Consider the following 20,335-nt stretch of genomic DNA (forward strand, 5'->3'; position numbering starts at 1 on the left):
CAGAGCGGGACGCAGGCGGTCGAGGGTGGCCGTCACACAGCACAGCCTGGTTTTCTGAGACTCTGTCCTCTATCGATGAGCAACCAGACGCCTTTATGCCCCCTATTTTTCTCTTGAAGGGGTCGGGCACTTCATCTGTATTTGAAGGAGTGCCCTGTGGTCCCGCAGGCTTGTGTCCAACCGCGGAGGCCGGCCGCAGCTCCGAGGCAGCCTGCCCCGACCCCCGGGCGCTCCCCCTGGCGGGGCTGCCCCGCGCCTGCGGCCGCGGCCCTTTCCGGCCCCCCCCGGCCGCGCTGCCACATCCTCCGCTGACATCAGCCCGCGCCGCCATATTGGACGAGGCGCCGCCACAGGGGGAGCCGGCCTGGCCCGCGCCCTCCATGCGTCCCCCCGGCCCGCCGCTGCCCCGGGGCCCGTAGCGGAGCCGCCGCGGCGCCCTGCCGCTGCCCAGCGCTCGCCCCCGGCCGCCGCCGCCGCCGCCATGACTTCGCTCACCCAGCGCAGCTCGGGCCTGGTGCAGCGCCGCACCGAGGCCTCCCGCAGCGCCGCCGCCGCCGCCGACAAGGAGCGCGGGGCCGGGCCGGGCGCCGAGGACGAGGGCCGCCGGGACGAGCCGGGCGACGACGAGAAGGGCGACTCCAAGGAGACGCGGCTCACGCTCATGGAGGAGGTGCTGCTGCTGGGCCTCAAGGACCGAGAGGTGCGGCCCGGCCCGGCCCGGCCCGGCGCGGGGAGGGGGGTCCTCGGGAAACGGCTCGGGGCGCCACCGGGGCCCGTCCTGCCCGGGGGTCGGGGGGGGCCCCGGGATCGCTGCTGAGACGCCCGAGATTGCCCCCGGCACCCGTGAGATTATACCCTTCCCCCCCAGTTACCCCTGAGAGTCCCCCTTCCCCCCCAGTTACCCCTGAGAGTCCCCCCTCCCCCCATATTACTCCTGAGATTACCCCACCACCACCTGGGCACCCCTGAGATTTCCCCCCTCCCCCCTCTCCTGGGGGAGCTCCCTGCCAGGTTACCCCTGAGATTTACCCCCCCCCCCGGGAGCTCCCCCCAAGTTACCCCTGAGATTTACCCCCCCCCGGGGAGCTCCCCCCAAGTTACCCCTGAGATTTATCCCACACCCCCGGGGAGCTGCCCCCAGGTTAGCACTGAGATTGCTTCTCCCTGGGCCTGCCCCCCCCTATTCTGCAGACTGGTGTTTTTTTTCCTTCAGTGGAAAAAGCAGCGAAAACAAAGCTGGTGGTTTCTGAGGGGGACTCGAGTCTGAAACAGCCACCCAGCTAGGTCGTGTCCCAGTCTGTCCTCTCCCCGACACCTTGTTTGTTCGTTATTTTGTTTGCCCCGGTTGTGATTTGATTGGGGTGGGCTGAAGATAGAGGGTCTGTGTCCATCCCCTGCCTGCAAATGTCTTTTTCTCCTTTTTAACTTTCTTTTCATACTTTATTTTTTTCTCCCTCCTGGGAGGGAGGGGTGTAGGTACATGGGTCTCGCATCCTGCAGGAAACCCAGTCTCCTGGAGGGGCCCTGATTAGGGGGAGGTGTGTTAAACAGTGGTGCAGGTCTTTCCTTCAGGCAACAGTTTTAATGCTGTCTAGAAATGAAAAGCGTTGCTCCGTTTCTTGAGCTTGGTACCCAAAGCAGGCTCTAAGGCAGGAGGCAGTAATGTTTTGGGGCAGAGTGCCGAAAACCCCACAGTATATACTTGTAAAGTGCTGGGCTGGATTGCCAGGGTAGCTGCAAGGGGCCCGATCCTTCTTGTGTTAGTACAGGCATGGCCCCCTCCCTGCTGTCTGGCCTGAGGTGCCTGTGTACCCGCTGCCAGCAACGAGCCAGTGCAGACCCTGGTGCAGCTGCTTGCAGCTTCCCTTTTGCCCACCATGGGGCCCAAGCTCTTGAAGCAGGCAGTGAGGAGGCTGCAAGCAGCTGCACTGGGGTCCCTGGAGCCCCTGCCCAGCTTTTTGCCAGCAGCAGGTGCGTGGAGGCCTTGGGGCAGACAGTGGGGAAGGGGCCGGGGCTGATTTATCACAAGGATCAGGCCCCTTGTGACTCCTCTGCCATCTGCCTTGAGGGCTGGCGTGCCAAGCAAAATGTCTTCATGTGCCACACTCTGGAACCTGACCTGTGATCTAGGGTGTTTGTTTGGAGTGGGAAGGCATCCCAAAATCATACACATTCATGAGCAAGATCAATGGGAGATTGGATTTTCAGGAGTTTGGCTTGGCTTCATTTAAGCCATACTGTAGTAAACAAACTAATGGTGGGTAGGTTGAGGAGCAGCTTGGTTGATACTCTTTATCTTTAACATGTGTATAGACATTCTGGGTTTTTTTTTTTTTTGCTGTATCCACTTCTTGTTGGAGGCTTATGATAGGCCTCGTTCTTGCCGTCAGACTCCTTGAATGGATATTTGCATCTGCATGAAGTCCCAATAAAATTAGTAGACTCTTCACACTTGCATGTGGATCAACCTGTTGACTCTTGGCAAGTATTGGGGCCTTGTGGCGTGGCCCTTAGCATTTTTGCACATGTTCGTAATGTTACAGGCCTGAGTGGTCTCAGTGAAGTAAGGTTAAGCTTGTGTTTCAGTCTGCTGAGTTGGTTCCTTAGACTTTAAACTCTTGTGGTAGGGACTGTCTTCCTTTGTATGTGGATAACACTTACCATATTTTACGCGTTTGCAGAATATAAAAAAAATACTAATTGAAATCATTTCTGAAATCCTGTTTGTACTGGCATGCATCACATTAGTTTAGTTAAATGATTCTTAAAGGCTGCATATACCCAATAATCTGAGTGCTTTATGTAGAAGAGTTATTTAGATTAGGCCTATATTTAATGTTAAATCTAGTAATGCAGATCTTAATAAAGAGGTGGGCAATTATTTGGGCCCCTGGGCCACACAGGGAGCCCGTTGCAGACTAGGTCAGAGTCCCCTCTTCCCCCCCACCCCCCAGCAGCTCACCAGAGCTCCCTAAGTGGCCCCATCTTGTCCACCTGGCCAGGTGCCCTGACTGCATGGGGCTACCCAGTTTCCATGGAGACCCCCGGGTTTGTGGGACTGGAGCCCAGCAGTGACCAGCTCCATTCACAGACCTGCTGCTCCCTATCTCCCCTACTGCACATCATCTCCAGTGTGTCTCCCGTTGTGTGGCTTCCACCTGGCACTTGCCACCCAATGTGCCCTGCGCAGCCCTGCCCAGCCCCTGCTCTCCCTCCCTGTGGCCCAGGCCCTCTGCTGCTCCCCACCCTTGCAGCAGCTCCCAAGCCCTGACCTGCTTCCAAGCTCCACTTTCACTCAGCCCTTTCTTGCCATCCCTGGCTCCTTCCAGCCATACCCAGGGCTGCAAATGGTGCCAGCTTTGGTTTTTCTCCTGGCTCCATTCGGGCTGAGCTAATGCTCGGCTCTGTGCTGAGAGTCGGGGTGTCTGCAGAAAGAGCCGAGCCCCTGCCAGGATTGCAGCGCTGGTGGGAGCCCCTTGCGTTCTGCTCTCTCTGGGGCCCTTTAGCTCCCAGTGCTCAGTTCTGTCAGCCGCAAAGCCACTGCTTACTGTTTGGGTTTCGTGGGCTGCCACCGCTTAGCTCAGGATCCCAGCTCTGGCCCTGTATGCCTGTCCCATTGCTGCTACTGGTCCCTGTCTGTCCTCAGCCCTATGCTGGCCGGGGCCTGAGGCAGAGCCATGATCTGCTGCCTGCGCACACCTGCAACAGGAGCCAATTCTGTGGTCAGGGGTGTGCGGGCAGTGGATCATGGCTCCGTCCTGGGCCCCAGCTGGGATGCGGATGCAGATGGGCCCTGGTATTGTGCGGAGCCAAGCACTAGCCCAGTCTGAATGGTGCCAGGAGACAGACCTGAGCAGGTGGGCACCATTTGCAGACCCAGGTGTTGCTAGAAGGAGTTGGGGTTGGCAGCGAGGGGCAGAGTGGAAGTGGGAGCTTGGCAATGAGTTGGGGCTCAGGAGGTGGCAGACTTGCTCCAAGGTAGGGAGCAGTGGAGGGCCTGGGCTGTGGGGAGGGTGTGTGTGGGCAGGGCTGCCTGGGGCATACTGGGTGGCAAGTGATGGGCAGGGGCTGCACTGGAGACTGCTCACTAGGGGCAATAGGGAGCAGCATCTCCACAAATGCAGCTGGTCACTGCTGGGCTCCTGTCCCGAGGGGCCTGGTATGGGACCTGCCCTGCAGCCTGTGCTGGGCACCAGTGCTCCCTCCAGTTGCTGGGGCAGGTGGGTGGGAGCAGCTGCCTTGGTGCTGGGGCTTTGGCTTAGAGGCCAGCAGCTGCCTCCACTACCTTGGTGGGTGTGTCTGGCATCGTTGGGCATCCTGGCCCAGGCTGCCCTCTGTGCCTGGGACTGAGGGACTCTCAGCGAGCTGGACAGAATCCCTTGGTAGGCCAGATCCAACTTGTGGACTGTATTTTGCCTGCCCCTGTCTTAATAGCACTTTACAGACAAGAAAATATACATGTAAGCTCTCTGACCAAGTATAAGACAAGACGTACAGAAAGATGGGCTAAGGTAGGGGACATGGATAAGGGGTACTGTACTGTTACCGAGGCTTGTGATGGGGTTGTATGTGTTTGTTTTGGGATATTTTGTGTCTCTTTGTCTCCATAATACTTGGAGCTTTTTGCCTTCATACTGCTTTAAAAACTTCAAAGGAACACTGAAAACTTCAAAAATATTTTCGAAGATGTTTAATGTTGTACTTATTGTTGCTCAGATAACACCTAATTAACAATAGCTATTTTTATTAATCTTTTCCAACTAACTGATTTTATACTTTGAAAGTACACTAGGTAGAGCCAGTTTCAATTTTTTTTCACATTACGTTTGATTTTTCCCCATTGTTTCTAATGGCCTCTCTCAGAAGAAAGGTAGAGAAAAACTTTTTAAGAAGTAGTAAAGTATGATTGTGAAATCATAAAAAGTGGCAGGGAAGTTCAGGAGCAAATTTAGTACTGAAAAGTACTTAAATCATTTGAAATGGACAGCTTGAAATTTTAGTTATACTCTCTTCAGTTTATTACAGTGGTATAAAATCAACTATAAACAAAATAATTCAGTATTAAATTGTAGGAACCTATTCTCATAAAGGCTGTATATTTCTAGCAAGCAAAAGTTATTGGTAATTGGGGATTTAGTATTCAAATTTTAACTAAGGAATAGCTTTAAGGTTCAGAAGACAATGTCTGATGACGGCTATTGGGCTTTTGTGGACAATGGAATATGTCAATTGTTTTGTTAGTTTTTTTGCTGTTACTGTTTTTAAATCATTAAAATAAAAAGCCCTTAATTGTTGTTCAGCCCATGAAATCACTATACAGTTTATTCTACAAAACCTGGGCTATCCTTAGTATGTTGAAACTTGTTCCTCTACAGAAACAAAGAGTGCATTATTTTACTACTTGGTCTCAAGTAATTGTATTTAGTCTGTGCAGTATATATAACAACACCACCAAATTTATTATCTGTTGATCCCTGATAACCAGGGATCCTGGCTTTCTCCAATTTAAAAAAATCCCCAATTTTTGTTTTAAAACAAAGTAACCCCAGATCCACATTTTTCAGTGATGAAAATGAAACACCGCTATATATAAATCTATATATTAGTGGTGTTTCATTTTAAATCACAGAAAATGTGGATCTGGGGTTACTTTGTTTTAAAACACAAATTGGGGATTTTTTTAAATTGGAGAAAACCTGGATCCCTGCTAATAACAAAATAATTCATATATTTTGAGTTACTCCTTTTTTATAGTTTTTCTTTATGTTCTCATGCAGTTAACTTTTTATGTATTCAATACTGAGATTAGAGACCAAGGAAATACCTCATTAAAATAGGCATCACACAGACATATTACTCACCTTGAACATTCTTAAATGTGCCAGTAGTCTTGTAAATAAATGTCCATTATGAGGTACCTGCTTTAAATGCAGCTTGAGTCTATAGGCATGAAGGAATGATGGCTAAAGATGTGAAAATTAACTGAATGAGTATGAAAAGTTTTCTAGTAGCTGTATAGCCTTTTAGTTCTATACTTACATGTGAAATGCAAGGTACAAATTCATTGCAGTTTTGTGGTGTGTTGTAATGGAGAGAGTCTCTCTTGTATGGAAGATGGAAAAGGGGCTTAAAAGTGAGTGAAGAGTAATTTGTGCTTCTGTTCTAGGGGTAGGAATCCCAGCATGTGTGCCAGAGCATGGCTCGCAAAGGCATTCTGCCTGGCATGCAAGTCTCGGGGAAGGGGCCAGGGCTGTACTACTACAACAAGGATTGGGCCCCTCACAGTTCCCCCACAGTCCGCTCTGGTATGCCAACATTTTGCAAGTCAAGGTTGCAGGTGTTGTGGGCGCTCTGCCTAAAAACATTGCTCACTGCTTTTCTGTTTGTTTATGCACCCATGTGTCTAACATACGTGGAGTTTCAGGACCACGTTGTTTAATTACTGTAGTCAGTCCCCTTGTTGTTGATTAGCTTTCCATTATGGGTATAGTTAGGCTTCCAGAAAGAGTGGCTATTTAATAGAAAGAATATCTTTAACATAATCTATTTAAATTAGAGGTGCAACGATACATTGGTCCGATATTAGATCAGCACGGATGTAAAGAAAATTTATTATATCGGAAATCGGCTATATCAGGCCGATAATTTAGCTGATAAATGGCCCATGCATATGTGCACAGCCACAGCGCAGCACAGGCAGTGAGTAGCACAGCCTGGTAGTGTGGAGAGCTGCCTCCAGCTGGTAAATCTGGTGTGGTGGAAGGGGAGGGGGGAGGGAAGAGGCTTGGGGGCAGATCAAGGCCCTCGTGGTGAGGGAGGGTGTGGGACTGGGGTAGGGGCTGGGGCAAGTGCTGCCAGGGCAGGGTGGGTGCAGCACAGCCATGGCTCATCCAGGGGGCATGGGGAGTGGTGGGGGCGACTTGTGCTGCTTGTCCAGGAGCTGCTGGTCCAGCGGCTCATCTGCTGTTCGCCTGCTAGCCCCATGGCTCCTGCGGCTTGTCCAAGAGTTAGTTAAATGATTCTTAAGGGCTGCATATACCCAATAATCTGAGTACTTTCTGTAGAAAAGTTATTTAGATTAGGCCTGTATTTAATGTTAAATCTAGTAATACAGATCTTAATAAAGAGGTAGACAGTTATTTGGGCCCCTGGGCCACACCCTCCCTCACCACGAGGGCCTTAATCTGCCCCCGCCGCTTGTCCAGGAGGAGCTGACCCAGCCTGCCCTGCCCCATGCAGCTCTGAGGGCATATTCCTTCCCCCCCCCCTGCTGCCTCCTCCTGGATGAGTGGTGGGAGCCACCGGGCGAACAGGTGAGTGCTGGACAAGCTGCTGGACCAGCAGCTCCCGGCCGAGCAGTGCGCAGTGGTGGGACCCCCTCCCATGCCCCCTGGACAAGCCACAGCTCTGTGCCATGCCTGCCCTGCTCCAGCTGGGTGGCGCTTGCCCCAGCCCCAGCCCTACACCCTCCCTCGCCACAGGGGCCTTGATCTGCACCCCCAGTCCCTTTCTTCCTCCCTCCCCTTCCACCACACCAGACTTACCAGATGGAGGCACCTCTCCATGCTGCTGGGCTGAGTATCAGATCGGTATTGGCTGATATACCTCCTTAAAAATTGGCAATTGGTATTGGCCCCAAAAATCTGTTGATGCACCCCTAATTTGAAATAGTGCAGTGCCTGTAGAAATATGAAGTTGTTGGATAGTTTGAACAATCTACAAGGCTGAAATGTTCTAATGGTCAATCAGATATTTTAATTAATAGCAGCTTGGCATGCTATTGGGATAACAAAGGCTAATGTTAACTGATAGATGTAGTGTCCTTGAGGGAATGACTAACATATTAGAAGAGAATGAATTATTAGGATTCTTTGGAGATCACAATACCTTCAGGAAACCTGTAAATCCTCCAGAAAGCCTCTAGAAACTATGCTCTAAAAATAATCCAGTTCATCCTAACATTTTAAATTACAGGTGTGACCAGCCCCTGTAGGATTAAAAAGATACCTTGCTATATTAAGTTGTAAGATAATACTTTAAATGGTGTGGATAAAAAGTATGGTTGAACAGGGGTGTTATTTGGTAGAAATACTCAAGGGCTTGTGATTGCTATTTCATGGAAGGCGGAACAATAAATAGTTGGGAGAGTAGGACATTTTTTATTTTTTTTTTAAATATTAGCCCCTTTATAAAGATCAGTACAGCATAATTTATTCTTAACAGTTTTTGTTCAATTTACAGTTACTTTCTAGTCCAAGGATTGGTTCTGTAGAAAACTACAAGATTGGGAGCTGGCAATTCTTCCTAGCTGTTACTGTTTTTTCTTTTTCCTCCTTTCTTCTCTCTCCTACCCATCTTTCCTCCTTCCTGCCCACCTTCTTTTTTCCTTTTCTTTTTGAGTCCTCAAGAAAAGGAAACTTGTTCAGTTCTGGAAATGTATCAACATATACAGCTTTTTACAGATGTAACAGCTCATGTATTGGGGGGTTCTACATTTGGTTTCCACGGTGTTGGTCATTTTGATATGTAAGTAGAGATCAGATATTTTAACTGATCCTCCACACGCTGAAATAAAACTCATGTCAGTTATACAGTGTGCTGAGATTCTTTTTATTCAGTGTAGTCTGCTTTTTTGGACTAGTAGGTTTTTGCTGTAGACCTTAACAGTGTACTTTTTTTACTGAGTACAAGGAAAAATATTTGAACGCAGAATTCCTGCAGCTAGGTCATCAATAAACATTTTTGTTGTTTTATTGACCTTTTTTGCATGTGAGACTGCATGGTAACCTAGGATAGAAATGTAATGATAGGTGACTTTGCCAGGTACTGAACCATCTCGATAATTACTCTCCTCCTCCCCCTCTTTGGGAAAAGTTGAATAGAAGATGACATAATTCTGCAATTTTCAAAGCTTGAAATTTTCCTGCTCCTAAAAGTAGAAGACATTTTTAGCTTTAAATTTTAGCTCTCTTGCCCAAGTTTTACAGTGGAAGTGTTCAGTCTTTGAAGGGTCTTACTGACATACACAGATCAGTTGAAATGTATCTGCTCTCTTAAGCAGGCTATCTTCAAAGAACACAGCTCTACAAGGCTAAGTACAGACAGTCCAAAAGTCCAGGGTTAATTGGTTCAGTCTTTGCAGGTTAGTCTAAGATGCAGAGATTAAACTGAGAAACAACTGGACACGCATGCACTTTTGATTCATGAATTGCAGCTGCATGGCTGCAGTGGCTCAGGCCAGAAGCTGGGGGAGGGGGGACACTAGAACCAGCGCTCTGACATGTGCCCAGTATGGGCTGTATGTTTGCTTCCTCTTCCTGCTGCCTGTGAGATCTCTGGGATTTGCAGTCCAGATTCACATCAGCAGAACTCTTCCTGCTTCAGGCACAGGCAGGGGTTGCTTCCAGGTTTCTTTGGTATTTGTAGTCCACAGTCACAGCCAGCAGTAAGTTTGAGCAGGGGAAGGGATGTTTAACTTCCCCTCCTTGGCCCCAGACCCCAGCCAGAATTTGCTTGTGGGGTGGGGGGGAAAGCATGTTGGGATGCTGGGGGACTGTGATTTAACTGGAACCAGGAAAGAGTCTGGGACAGAAGTTCCATAAACCAGTTTGACCCAAATCAGTTAAGTCTGATGCTACTTTCAACCAGGTTCATCTTAAACTAGTTTCAGCCATTTTGAAACTGGTTTATGTGCACTGAACTAATGTTCTGTTACAAGTTTAAACCAGTTTCTGATCACTTAAGCTGGTTTATGTGCAACTTCAGTCCCTAGCCCAAAAGGAAACTTCATCCCAGTTTAGCACTAAAATCTTAAATTCATTTTGACTCTTACTAATCTGAGTAATAGGGCCTGTTGCTAAAGTCTTCACTTCTTAAAATTAGAATGAAAAACCCTTAATGAGCTGAGACTGATATAGTATAAAGGCATTCTTTTCTCTGAGCCTAAGTCTTGGTACACTATTCAGGAATGAGCCTTCCTTTCACAAAACAAAGTAATTATTCCAGAATATAGTAATTTTTGTCTAATAGAGTTCCAGAATAACCCTGACCTTATAGATCAGTTCTAAACTTATTTTGTCACATGCTCACATACCCTTTTATCACATTGCTCTTAGCTTGATGTGTAGCAGTTAATCTGCTTACAAACATTGTGGCAAAATTAAATATTCAGATGTTTCAGTTGTAAAAATTAGTAATGTTTTATAGATAGTAATTGAAGGCTAATATTAAATCTAGGGGTGAACTTTTCTTGGCCGATACCATTAGCCAATTATTAACCAACTATCGGCAAATGCCAGTCTGATAGCCGATATTTAGTAATAATGCAAGGCATTTTAGATTACTGACATAAATAAACCTTTTTTTCCCTTTTTTTTCCTTTTGGCGTGCTTTAGCAGCCTCCTGCATTACGTGTATCAGTGTCCTAGTGTTTAAAAATGGTGGTGGGGGTACTTGAACTCAAGCTCATTGAATGAGCTTGAGTTCAAGCACTATTCAAGGGACGAGGGTAGACACGGGCTGCCTGCTGTGGGCTCAGGGCTCTCTACTCTGTTGTCTTTGCCCTGGGAGCCCCATGCCAGCTGTGTGCCCCCTGCCCATCCAGCAGCAGGGGGCACAACTCACTGCCCCCACTGCTGCCAGGTGTGCAGGGGTGCACAGCTGGCGCAGGGCTCTCAAGGGAAAGGCAGCAGAGTGGAGAGCCCCGAGTCCACAGTGGGCAGCTCACGTCTGCCCCACATGCAGATCTGGGAACGCGCATCCCGCCCATGCCTTTGAGGGGTACGTGCAGTGGTGGGGAATGCCCCCCCTCCTTCCTCCCACCCATGCCCTCTGGCTGAGCAACCTGTGGCTCTGTCCTACTCCCTGACCTGGCCCCAGGTCCCATGCACTGCCCTGGCTGGGCAGTGTTCCCTCCCTGCCCCTGCTACACTCCCTCCGTCACCACTGGGGGCCTTGATCTGCTCCCCTTCCCCTCCATAGATTTACCTGCAGAGAGCTGCTCTCCACATTGCTCTACTGCATTCCTGGTCATGTGCATGTGTGTGGCCACGCACATTCTGTTCCTGGCAGCCCCAAGCAGGAGCCCTCGCAGGCTAGAACGCTGTCTGCCTCCAAGGGGAAACCCGCCGTTTCCTGAAGGAACCCAGGCATCTGGGGGCCTCAGTCCTGTAAGGGAGAGGAAACCCAGGTGTCCAGGGCCCTGGCAACAAGGCATAATTATTGGTAAATATTATTGGTACAATGGCCAAAAAAACCCGATAGCCGATTAAAGCCATTTCCGTTTTACTGGTGCCAGTCTGATAGGCAGCTGATATAGATAGATATATAGATATATACACATATTGGTGCACCTCTAATTAAATCCCCTCTTTGTCTTCTCTTCTCTGGGCTAAATGAGCCCAGTCCCTTCAGCCTTTCCTCGTAATGTATTAATAAAAGAGGTCACAAGTACACTTATTCTCAAATGTGTTAGAAACGTGTTGCCCAGTGGACTTTGAGTGTAACAGGGAGCCAAAGGCCCCTATTTAAGGAGAGAGTGGCAGATCATGTTTGCTGTGTGGGGGCTGGCAGCTAGGAAGCAGTCTTGTCACTAGAGAGTTTGCTGCCATAAAGCAGACAGCCTAGTAAGAATGGGGTAGCAGCTACCACCGGGGAGAGACTGTCCTGGAGCTAGTTGCTCCACAGCAAGCAGCTAAGGGACAGACATCTTGGTGGCCCAGAAGTGGAAGCTGTGAGCAACAGTTAAGCTGCAGCAGGGAAAGACAGGCTGGTTATCAGGCCCAAAATGGTGTAACCCCTTGGGTGGTTGGAGAGCCACCTGCCTCAAGGGAGTGGGGTTTCGGGAGGTGCACAAGACCAGGCAGTCAGTTGGCCCTTCAGGCAGCAGGGAGAGGAGCTCCTGAGTAGGGTGTATGCAGGAGAGGGACTGACAAGTACCCAATTTGTTCTTGAAAGCTATAAGGCAAGAGTTAAGGGGACTTCTGGCCAATGGGAAAATTACTGACCCAGTGTGGAGAGAGTCTTTTGTTATACAGCCTGTGGGCTTGCTTGTGTTTATGTTCAGATTAAGAACCAGGGGACTGGCTTGTGGCTACAGGGGAGGTCTGGAGGTCACAGAGAGGTACCTGGTGTGCATTCAGGAGCAGGCAGCCTAGCTTGGGGTCAGAGACCCAGAGGGCTGAGGCTGGTGGGCAGCGTTAGGCTAAGGTTTGAGAGCCAGGGTCTTGGCAGGCTACATATCAGTAGTTGTTTAACTATCGATTAACAGATGGGCTACCAAGCCCAGTGGACAACTTGAAGTACCATCCATGAAGCATGGGCATGGCTGTAGGGGCAGAAGGAGACCACAAATGGTCCTTAAGGCAGTTGGTGCCTGGAGGCACTAATGGAGCCAGGGGGACCCCTACTGAAGGGCAGGACTGGGGTCAGATGGGTATGGGGGGGACCCACCGGCCAAAGAACGGACAGGGGCTTGCTCTGGGACCTTGGGGCAGCTTCCCTTTTTACAATTAAAAAAAAAAAATTCCATCAAGGCATGGCAGGTAAGAAGAAAAGGGAGGCTGCTGGAGTGGAGCAGGAGCTGTGCAGCTACTTGGGGGCATCACGACTGTTCCTGGGGCTCAGTCCTGCTACAGTGGGATTTATGGATATTTATCACTTTTGGGAACCAGCTATTAGGTTTTGTGCATTTTTTTCTCTGTCTCATGTATTGGTTTATATAGCTTAATCAGTTTTCACGTGCTATACATTTTATTTTCAGCCACTCGCTGTTACATTTGTCTTAAACTTGGAGTGGGGATAAGATAGTTGACTATGAAAACAACTTTAATTGTGAGCATAGGTGGCCATTATGTACCATCCAGTGTTCATATTTATTCTGTGGCGGAGTGTGAAACATCCAGCCCATGGAATGTGTCATCCAGTCCTTGGAGGGGCTGGGAATTTGGCAGCAGGGCAGGTGGTGGCAGCATTAACCCCCATGGTTCTCTGAGCCAGCTCAATGGTCCATGAGCCACAGTGGTTAATGCTGCTGTCATGCACTCTGCTGCTGAAGTCCGGGGTATGGAGTCTCTCTCCCCAGCTGCCTGAACCACTTTGTTGGGGATAAAGCTACTGGGGGATAAAACTGCTGTGGCCTGCCCACCACTATTCCCGGGTACAGAGCCCCACTGGGGACTTGTTTTGGCTGTGGTTGGTTTAAGTCAGTGTTTCCTAACCTTTTCCAGCGCAACACATACCTACATTAATAAAAATTTTCTGCAGCACACCTGTTAAGGCATTCCCCATCCTCATACCTATTGTAGCTCATTGCCATGGCAAACTTGTGCAGCACACCTGTTCATTTCTGACAGCACATTGGTTGGGAAAGACTGGGTGAAGTGACAGCAGCATTAACCCAATGTAGCTCTCTAAACTAACACAGTGGCTCAGGCCTCCCTGAGCAGGGGTGAGGAGTAATGCTGCTGTTGCTGCTTGCTATGCTGCACACTGGAGGTGGGTCTGGATCTGGCCCATGAGGTGCCCTGTGGTCTGGATCCAGCCTTGGGGATCAGAAAAGTTGGTCATAGTTTTTCTGTGGGTATATACCTAATGCAAGGTTGTGTAAGAATTACTTGTATTTTTTCAGGAGACCTTTTTTGCACTGTCTTCTCAGTGCAGTGTACACTGAGAAGATCTTACAATCTAATCTAAGAAAAGATGCTCCCAAAAAATTCCTTGCCACTTGTCTTAGGCAGGCCAGATCTTTTGATTTGGCAGCTTTATAAGAAACCCCTGGAAGCCCCTCTCAAATTTCTCTGCCTTCAAATAGGTGCAAACAGCAGGCTAAAAATTTAAACTGAACTCGCAGGGCGATTGGAGAAAACATCGCTGCCATTTACTCTTGTTAAATAAGGGGTCCCACCCCTGGAATTCAGCCTTAGTAACAATCTGAGGTGACAGTTACAAAACCTCAGGACTAAAGAATGTTCCTCTCCAATCTGAGAGCACTGCCAGTTCCTCCATCTAACATTTGAAGATGTGATGAATGAAATGCACAGTTTGTACTATCTGTCAAGGCACAGGAACAGTTAGTGTATTAAAAATCTAGCACAGGCAAGGTAGTCATAGCTTCAACACTTGGTTGAGGTAAACTCAGCTTTGTCTAGAATTTTACCTCAGTTGAAATGTTATAAGTCTTCTGCGCTAGAATGGCACCATAATGTTAAATACATTTTATTCTTTCTAGCGAAGACAAGACATTCATTTTTGTTCCTCAACCTCCAGATGGTTAAACTTGTATCTCAGCAGGCTGGGAACTGATTTTTATGATCTTGTCAGGTTTGCATATAGCTGTGACAAATCTTATTTTCTGTGATAGATTTGCTGCAGCAGGCGTGCATACCAATTTTAATTATACATTATTTTCAACTGCATTTCAAATTTTATACACAGTGAAAGAAGGAGGTGCTGTAGATGTTGATTTGCCCTATAGCTTGGAAATTAGCTAGAGTTTTTTTTTTAAATAAGTAGAGCAGGGGGTGTAGGGCAGGGGTGGGTAATTATTTTGAGCGGCGGGCTGCCTACTGAGTTTTAGCAAGCCATTGGGGCTGCATGATAGGCAGCCAGGGGCAGATAAATATTATTTTTTCTAAACTTTTTAGGGGACCTGCGGGCCAGATAGAATGGCCTGGTGGGCCGCATTTTGTCCACCCCTGGTGTAGGGCCTTGTAAACAAGGTGTCTGAGAACTGTTTTGCAAGAAATAAATAAGGATTTGAACTAGTGACAGGCCAGTCTCTCGCTCTCCTTTTTTTTTATTTGTTTTTTTTTAAATAAGCCATGCCTTAACTTAAGCTTCTGAGTTCATATGCAGGTGCCCTAAGCAGGAGGATTCTCAAAAGGTGGAGTGTTTTGTGGTTCCTAAATTCACTGGGGAGTCCCAGCTGTTCACTGTGTTTGTTGTCTTAATTAAGTCATCATTGTAGGCTCCAAATAAATATTTCAGGAACCAAACAGTATGTTCTCATTTAAAAAGAAAATTTTTGCTATAGTATTTGGTTAACACACTACAATTGAATGGTTGCTTGCTAGAGGTGTGCAAGTACAGTGGTCCGATATCAGTCCGGTACTGATATAAAGAAACCTGGCTGTATTGGATATTGGCCTGATAAATGCCCGTGCTGCGTGCAACCACGGCGCAGCACTCAGGCAGCGAGGAGCGCAGTCGGCAGCATGGAGAGCTGCCTCCAACTGGTAAGTCCAGTGTGGTAGAAGGAGAGAGAAGGGTTGTGGGGGTAGATCAACACCCCCCACGGTGAGGGAGGGGGCAGGGGCTTCCCAGGCAGTGGGGGGCAGCTTCTGCCACTGCTTGCACCCGGGGGGGGGGATGGGGGTGTGTGTGCCCCCCAGATCTGCATGGGGCAGGCTGCAGCCGGGGCTGCTTGGGACTCATCTTGGTGGGGGCTGGGATTGGAGTGGGTGCTGGCAGCACTGAGCGGATGCTGCATCCACCCCAAATTTTGCCGCCGCTTAGCTCCCAGCACCTTCACTGCCAGCTGCCCAGCGCAGCCCTGTCTCAATCCCCTGCGTCCACTCACGTGCCAGGAAAAGCTGAGCCCCGCACAGCCCACCCCATCCTGTGCAAATCCAGGGGGCACATGCCCCCCCACGGTGCCCTCCTAGGGTGCAAGCAGCAGTGGGAGCTCCCCGTCCATGAGCTGTGGCTCTGCTCCCACCCCACCCTGCCTGGGCAGTGCCTGCCCCTGCCCCCTCCCTCACCAAGGGTGGGGGGGCGGGCATTGATCTGTCCCCTCCCCATGCCCCTTCCTTTCCCCCTCCCCTTCCACCACACTGGACTTACTAGCTGGAGGCAGCTATATCAGAAATCGGTTTGGTATTGGCCGATATGCCTCTTTAAATATTGGCTATCGGTATTCGCCCCCAAAATCTCTGTCGGTGCACCCCTGTTGCTTGGTATTTATTTCTAAATACGTTAGCAGGTTAACCAAGTTCTGTAGTGATGTGGCATATCTTCTGCTAGCAATCCAGTATATGCTGTGATAGGGGTGATCACCCTGCAGCAATGTGTACCACAAGTGGAACAGGCAGCCTTCGTGGCTTGCTGCAGACCAGGAAGGGACCAGGCAGCACAGCAGCAGATGGGGCAGAAAGAAGAGGAGCAGATCAGGCAGAGGAGGGGGTTTGGGGTTGCTCTTGTGGAGGGTTCAGGACTAATTTGTGGCATGCCTGCTAAAAAGGTTGGCTCCCACAGTGTTAAGGTAGGCAACTTTCTTAAAACATTAGTTTCAGTATATTGATGTTACATCTGCACCAAAGATACAGAAAATATCAGGATTTTGCCCAGGTAACTTGCTTGCTTTGTGTAGTGTAACTACACTATATGTAATAGAGGTGGGTGAAATGGAGGATCTGGTTGGCTACCGGACTCCCATTTCCCAGCAGCCCCTGCCCATGCGATTGGTGCCAGTTTCCATGAAGACCCCAGCAGCAGCAGCCATAGCGTGGGGCTGAGTTTTCTCTTTAGACTGGCCCCAGTAGTGCTGGCAAGGCACATGGTTGGATGGGGAGCTGCTCTGGGGCTCTGCCCCGGCTCCGGATCATGCTGTCACTGCTGCAAGGAGCCAAGGCAGATCCCTGATCTGCTGCCTGCATGTCCCTGCTTGGAGCATGCCGGCTGCAGATCATGTCTCTGCCCCATCTCCAGACCATGCTGTCAATGCTGCAAGATCCCAGCCCAGTCCCAGAGCAGCTTCATACCCTGCCAGCCCTGCTGGGGTTAGTTTCCATAGAAATCCCAGCCCTGCACTGTCACAATGTGGCTGCTCCTTGGGTCTCCATGGAAACTGGCCCCAGTCAGTGGGCAGGGGCTGCTGGGAAAGGGAGTCCACTGCTGGTTGGATCTGGCCCATGGGCTGGACTTTGCCCGCCCCAATGTATAACATAATAAAATAGCTAGGAATCCAGCATTTAAAAAGGCTGTCCTTAAGGACCAAAAGTTATGAGAGTCCAATAATAAACTTGGGACGTTTTGCTGTGTTAAATCTGAAGTCAGGCATTTGGTCCTAGGTGTCACAACCCAAAGTTGTGAGTTTTTGTTTGTGCGTGCTTCGGCATTGCTAAATTATGTTCCCGCTAAATTGCAGCTTCCTTGCATGGTGGAGTTCTCTGCTGCAGAAGAGAACCCCGGTGCAATGGAGAATTTCCCGCCAATTTGTAGCTTTCTTTGCACGGTGCATTTCTTTTGCATCTCAGAAATGCACGGTGCAAAGGAGTTCCCGCCATTTGTATGGAGATTCGTGCCACGTTATTGGCCGATTCTAAATTATGCACACGAAACGGCTAGCGATTGGCTTGCTAGCCGTATAAAGAGCTTGGGTGGCTTCCGCCCAAGTTGAAGAGAAATCACTTAGAGAGCATGAAGATCTCTAAGCACTGCAGATCCTCACGGACCCAACGCATTTCTTAAGCAGGCAACAGAGGTCTAAACAGCCTCTGGCCTCTCCCCGTTGCCGAGCGCAATCCTAGACATATCCCTTTCCTATATACTCAAGATTCGAACCCACGGAGCCTTAACAACTCCGGGACCAGAGAGCCGAACCAGACCCACGGAGCTTCGACAACTCCATGGGAAAGAAATTGCCGAACCCGCGGAGCCTTAACAACTCCGGGGCCAAAGAACCGAATATGTCGTAGTCCTCCAACGAGGATTTAAGCGGAGCTGAACCTGGAAATTGTCCAGCCTACACCACAACCATCTGGGGTGTAAGTAAATAATCTTTAAATCAACCATTACGCTTCTGTGACTAATTCTAGCCCGTGCGTGCCTTGCCGCTGTACGGTCTTCTACGGCCCCGCGTGCCCGGGCTGCTGGCCACAGCCCGCGTGTGCAAAGACGGGCTTGGCTCACCCCTGGCCCGCACACTAGGAAAGGTTGTGCTTCTGTGAACCTGTTAAATTTCTAGTGTCACCTTGATCTGTGTTCTGCACTGATATCTGAAAACTAAGCTTTTTTTTTTTTTCTGTATACAAAGTCAAAATTATGAAAGGTTTTGCAGGCCAGACATAAGCTTCATGTATTTTTGTGATCTCATTGGTTGCCTCAGTCTGAGGGCTTAATTCATAGATTATATATCTGCATAGGAGTCAGATAGGTGTATTGGCTGCAGAATGCAGACTGGGGTGTGCATGAGGGGAGACTTGGCTCTGTATATTCAACTTGTGTTTAAGACTAACAAGAAGGTTAAGGGAAAGACTTTTTTCCCCTCTTCCCCCCTTAAGTTGAGCATCTCGGGTATTAGCTTAATGGTCATTTGAAGTAACTTAAAAAAAAAAGAGAGAGGGGTAGCTAGCTGTGTTTAGCATGAAGTCAGGCAGAAGGCAGGGCAGATTTGCCCTTCATGGACTAATTTAAACATCTCTAATTTAGTTAGTCTATAACAGGGGTGGGCAAAATACAGCCTGCGGGCCAAATTCGGCCCGCAAGGCCATTCTATCTAGCCCGCGGGGCCCCCTAAAAAAATTTGGAAAATTAATTTTTCTCTGCCCTTGGTTCCTGTCAAAAATAACAGGAACCAAGGGCAGTAGGACCCAGGGGAAGCCCAGCGGGCTCCAACAACAGCAGGGCTGCCTGGACCCACCCCCCAGCCTGAAACCCCTTCTGGGGTTTCTGGGCTGGGAGCACATGGCTGCCCCAGTGCAGGAAGCTCAGGTAAGGGGGGGGCACCCTAGGCAAGGAAGAAACGCAGGTGTGAGAAGCTGGCCTGCCCTACCCATGCCCAGTGCCCCATGCTGCATCTGCTTGTAGCCTGTGTGGGGCTGCCTGTGCCCGCTCTGGACAGCCCCATGCGGGCTGCGAGCGCCTGCAGCGTGGGGCACTGGCTGTGGGGTGGGGGAGGGCCCCCCCCCCCCCCCGCGCTTAGCTTTTCCCTGAGCTCCTTCCCTGTGCAGAGAAAAACGGCCCCTTGCCTGCTCCGTGACCAGCACCCTGTGCTGCAGGCACTCGCAGCCCGCGTGGGGCTGTCCAGAGCAGGCACAGGCAGCCCTAGGCGGGCTGGGAGTGGCTTCAGCGTGGAGCGCCAGGCATGGGGTGCGAAGGGGCTGCTTTTTTTCCCCCTCCTCCCTGCACTCAGCACCACCTTGTAACCCGGCCTTGCTGCCAGGCTGGCAGTGGGATGGGTTACAAGCTGGTGCTGTGTGTGGGGAAAAGTGGCTCCTCGCTCACCCCATGGCCAGTGCCTTGCACTGCAGCCTGCCTGGGGCTGCCTGTGCCTGCTCCGGACAGCCCCATATGGGCTGCGATCGCCTGCAGCAGGGAGCGCCGGCCATGGGGCAGGTGAGGGACCACTTTTCCCCACGCTCAGCAGCAGTTTCTTCCCTGCTGGTGAGCAGGGGGTTGGGGCTTTGCGCTGCCCCCTGCCTGTAGTGCGGGGCTGGGAGGTGCTGGGTGTGAGTGGGCAGGGAGACAGTGGGACCACGGGGCCTGCACCGGTGTCCTGGGGCCAGTGCTGGTGGGGCCCAGAGCAGGGTGGCAGGAGTGTGGGGTCCCAGCTGGCAGGGGCTCTGTGGAGCCAGGGCAGCTCCTCCCTCCCAGCTCTCCATTCTGTTAGGAATATTTCACAAGAATGGCTTCTGATTTTTCCTCAGGTTACTAACTGGTTACTAAATAATACATTTTGAATTCTTTTTTTTGAAGTTTCAGGTTGAAGCTTTTTTGAATGTCAATAGATGGCAGTTTTTGTCATACCTCTGGTCAGAGTATCGTGCAGATATTTAAAAGGTCTGTCCCAAAAGGCAAATCTTTCATTTGTAGTTAAATGCTTTGATGTACCAAAGGTCATTATTTGTGGATGTGTACTGCCTAAACTGCTATTTGGTGAAAGAGAAGAGCAGTCTTCTGACAGCATGGTGAGAAATAACTCAGTCCAAGAAGGAAAAATCAGAATCTAACAGACAGGCATTTTTTACAGATGAGTAAATGTTGCTGTGCAGAAACTATAGGAAAATACACTGAGACCCTGAGGTAGCTTTTATTTTTTTTTCCATCTTTTTATGACCTGGACCAATTTTACTTGTACAATTTGATGTTAAAAGTAAAAACATTTGTTCTTATGTTTTTTTAAGGCACTTACTGTCTTGGAATCTGAACATCAACTTAAGTTATACAAAGAAGGGGAGGAGAAACAAAATCTTTTCTTATCTTTTAACTGCCCTTCCTGAGTCCCAGAATTTTCTGAGGGTTTGTCTTTTTTTGGGGGAGGCAGGAGGTAGAGACAAAGGAGGGGAGCCCACCATCAAGGGAAGGCTTTATATGTATCCGGGATTCCAAAACCTTTTGG

At 49.6% G+C, this 20,335-nt stretch overlaps 1 protein-coding gene across 2 annotated transcripts in view; it reads left to right on the plus strand.

Annotated features, from left to right (window-relative positions):
* The first annotated feature begins 349 nt into the window (after window positions 1-349).
* Window positions 350-20,335, plus strand: part of GOLPH3 (golgi phosphoprotein 3) — a 58,129-nt gene continuing 38,143 nt past the window's right edge. The window contains exon 1 of one of the 2 annotated variants that reach the window (XM_059725247.1): window positions 350-700. In XM_059725247.1, coding sequence (XP_059581230.1) covers window positions 482-700 — 219 coding nt within the window. In that variant the 5' untranslated portion in view covers window positions 350-481. The remainder of the gene's footprint in view (window positions 701-20,335) is intronic. The other variant, XM_059725246.1, reaches the window with a different exon arrangement.

The sequence above is a fragment of the Alligator mississippiensis genome, chromosome 3 (assembly GCF_030867095.1).
Source record: "Alligator mississippiensis isolate rAllMis1 chromosome 3, rAllMis1, whole genome shotgun sequence".
NCBI classification, from domain to species: domain Eukaryota; kingdom Metazoa; phylum Chordata; order Crocodylia; family Alligatoridae; genus Alligator; species Alligator mississippiensis.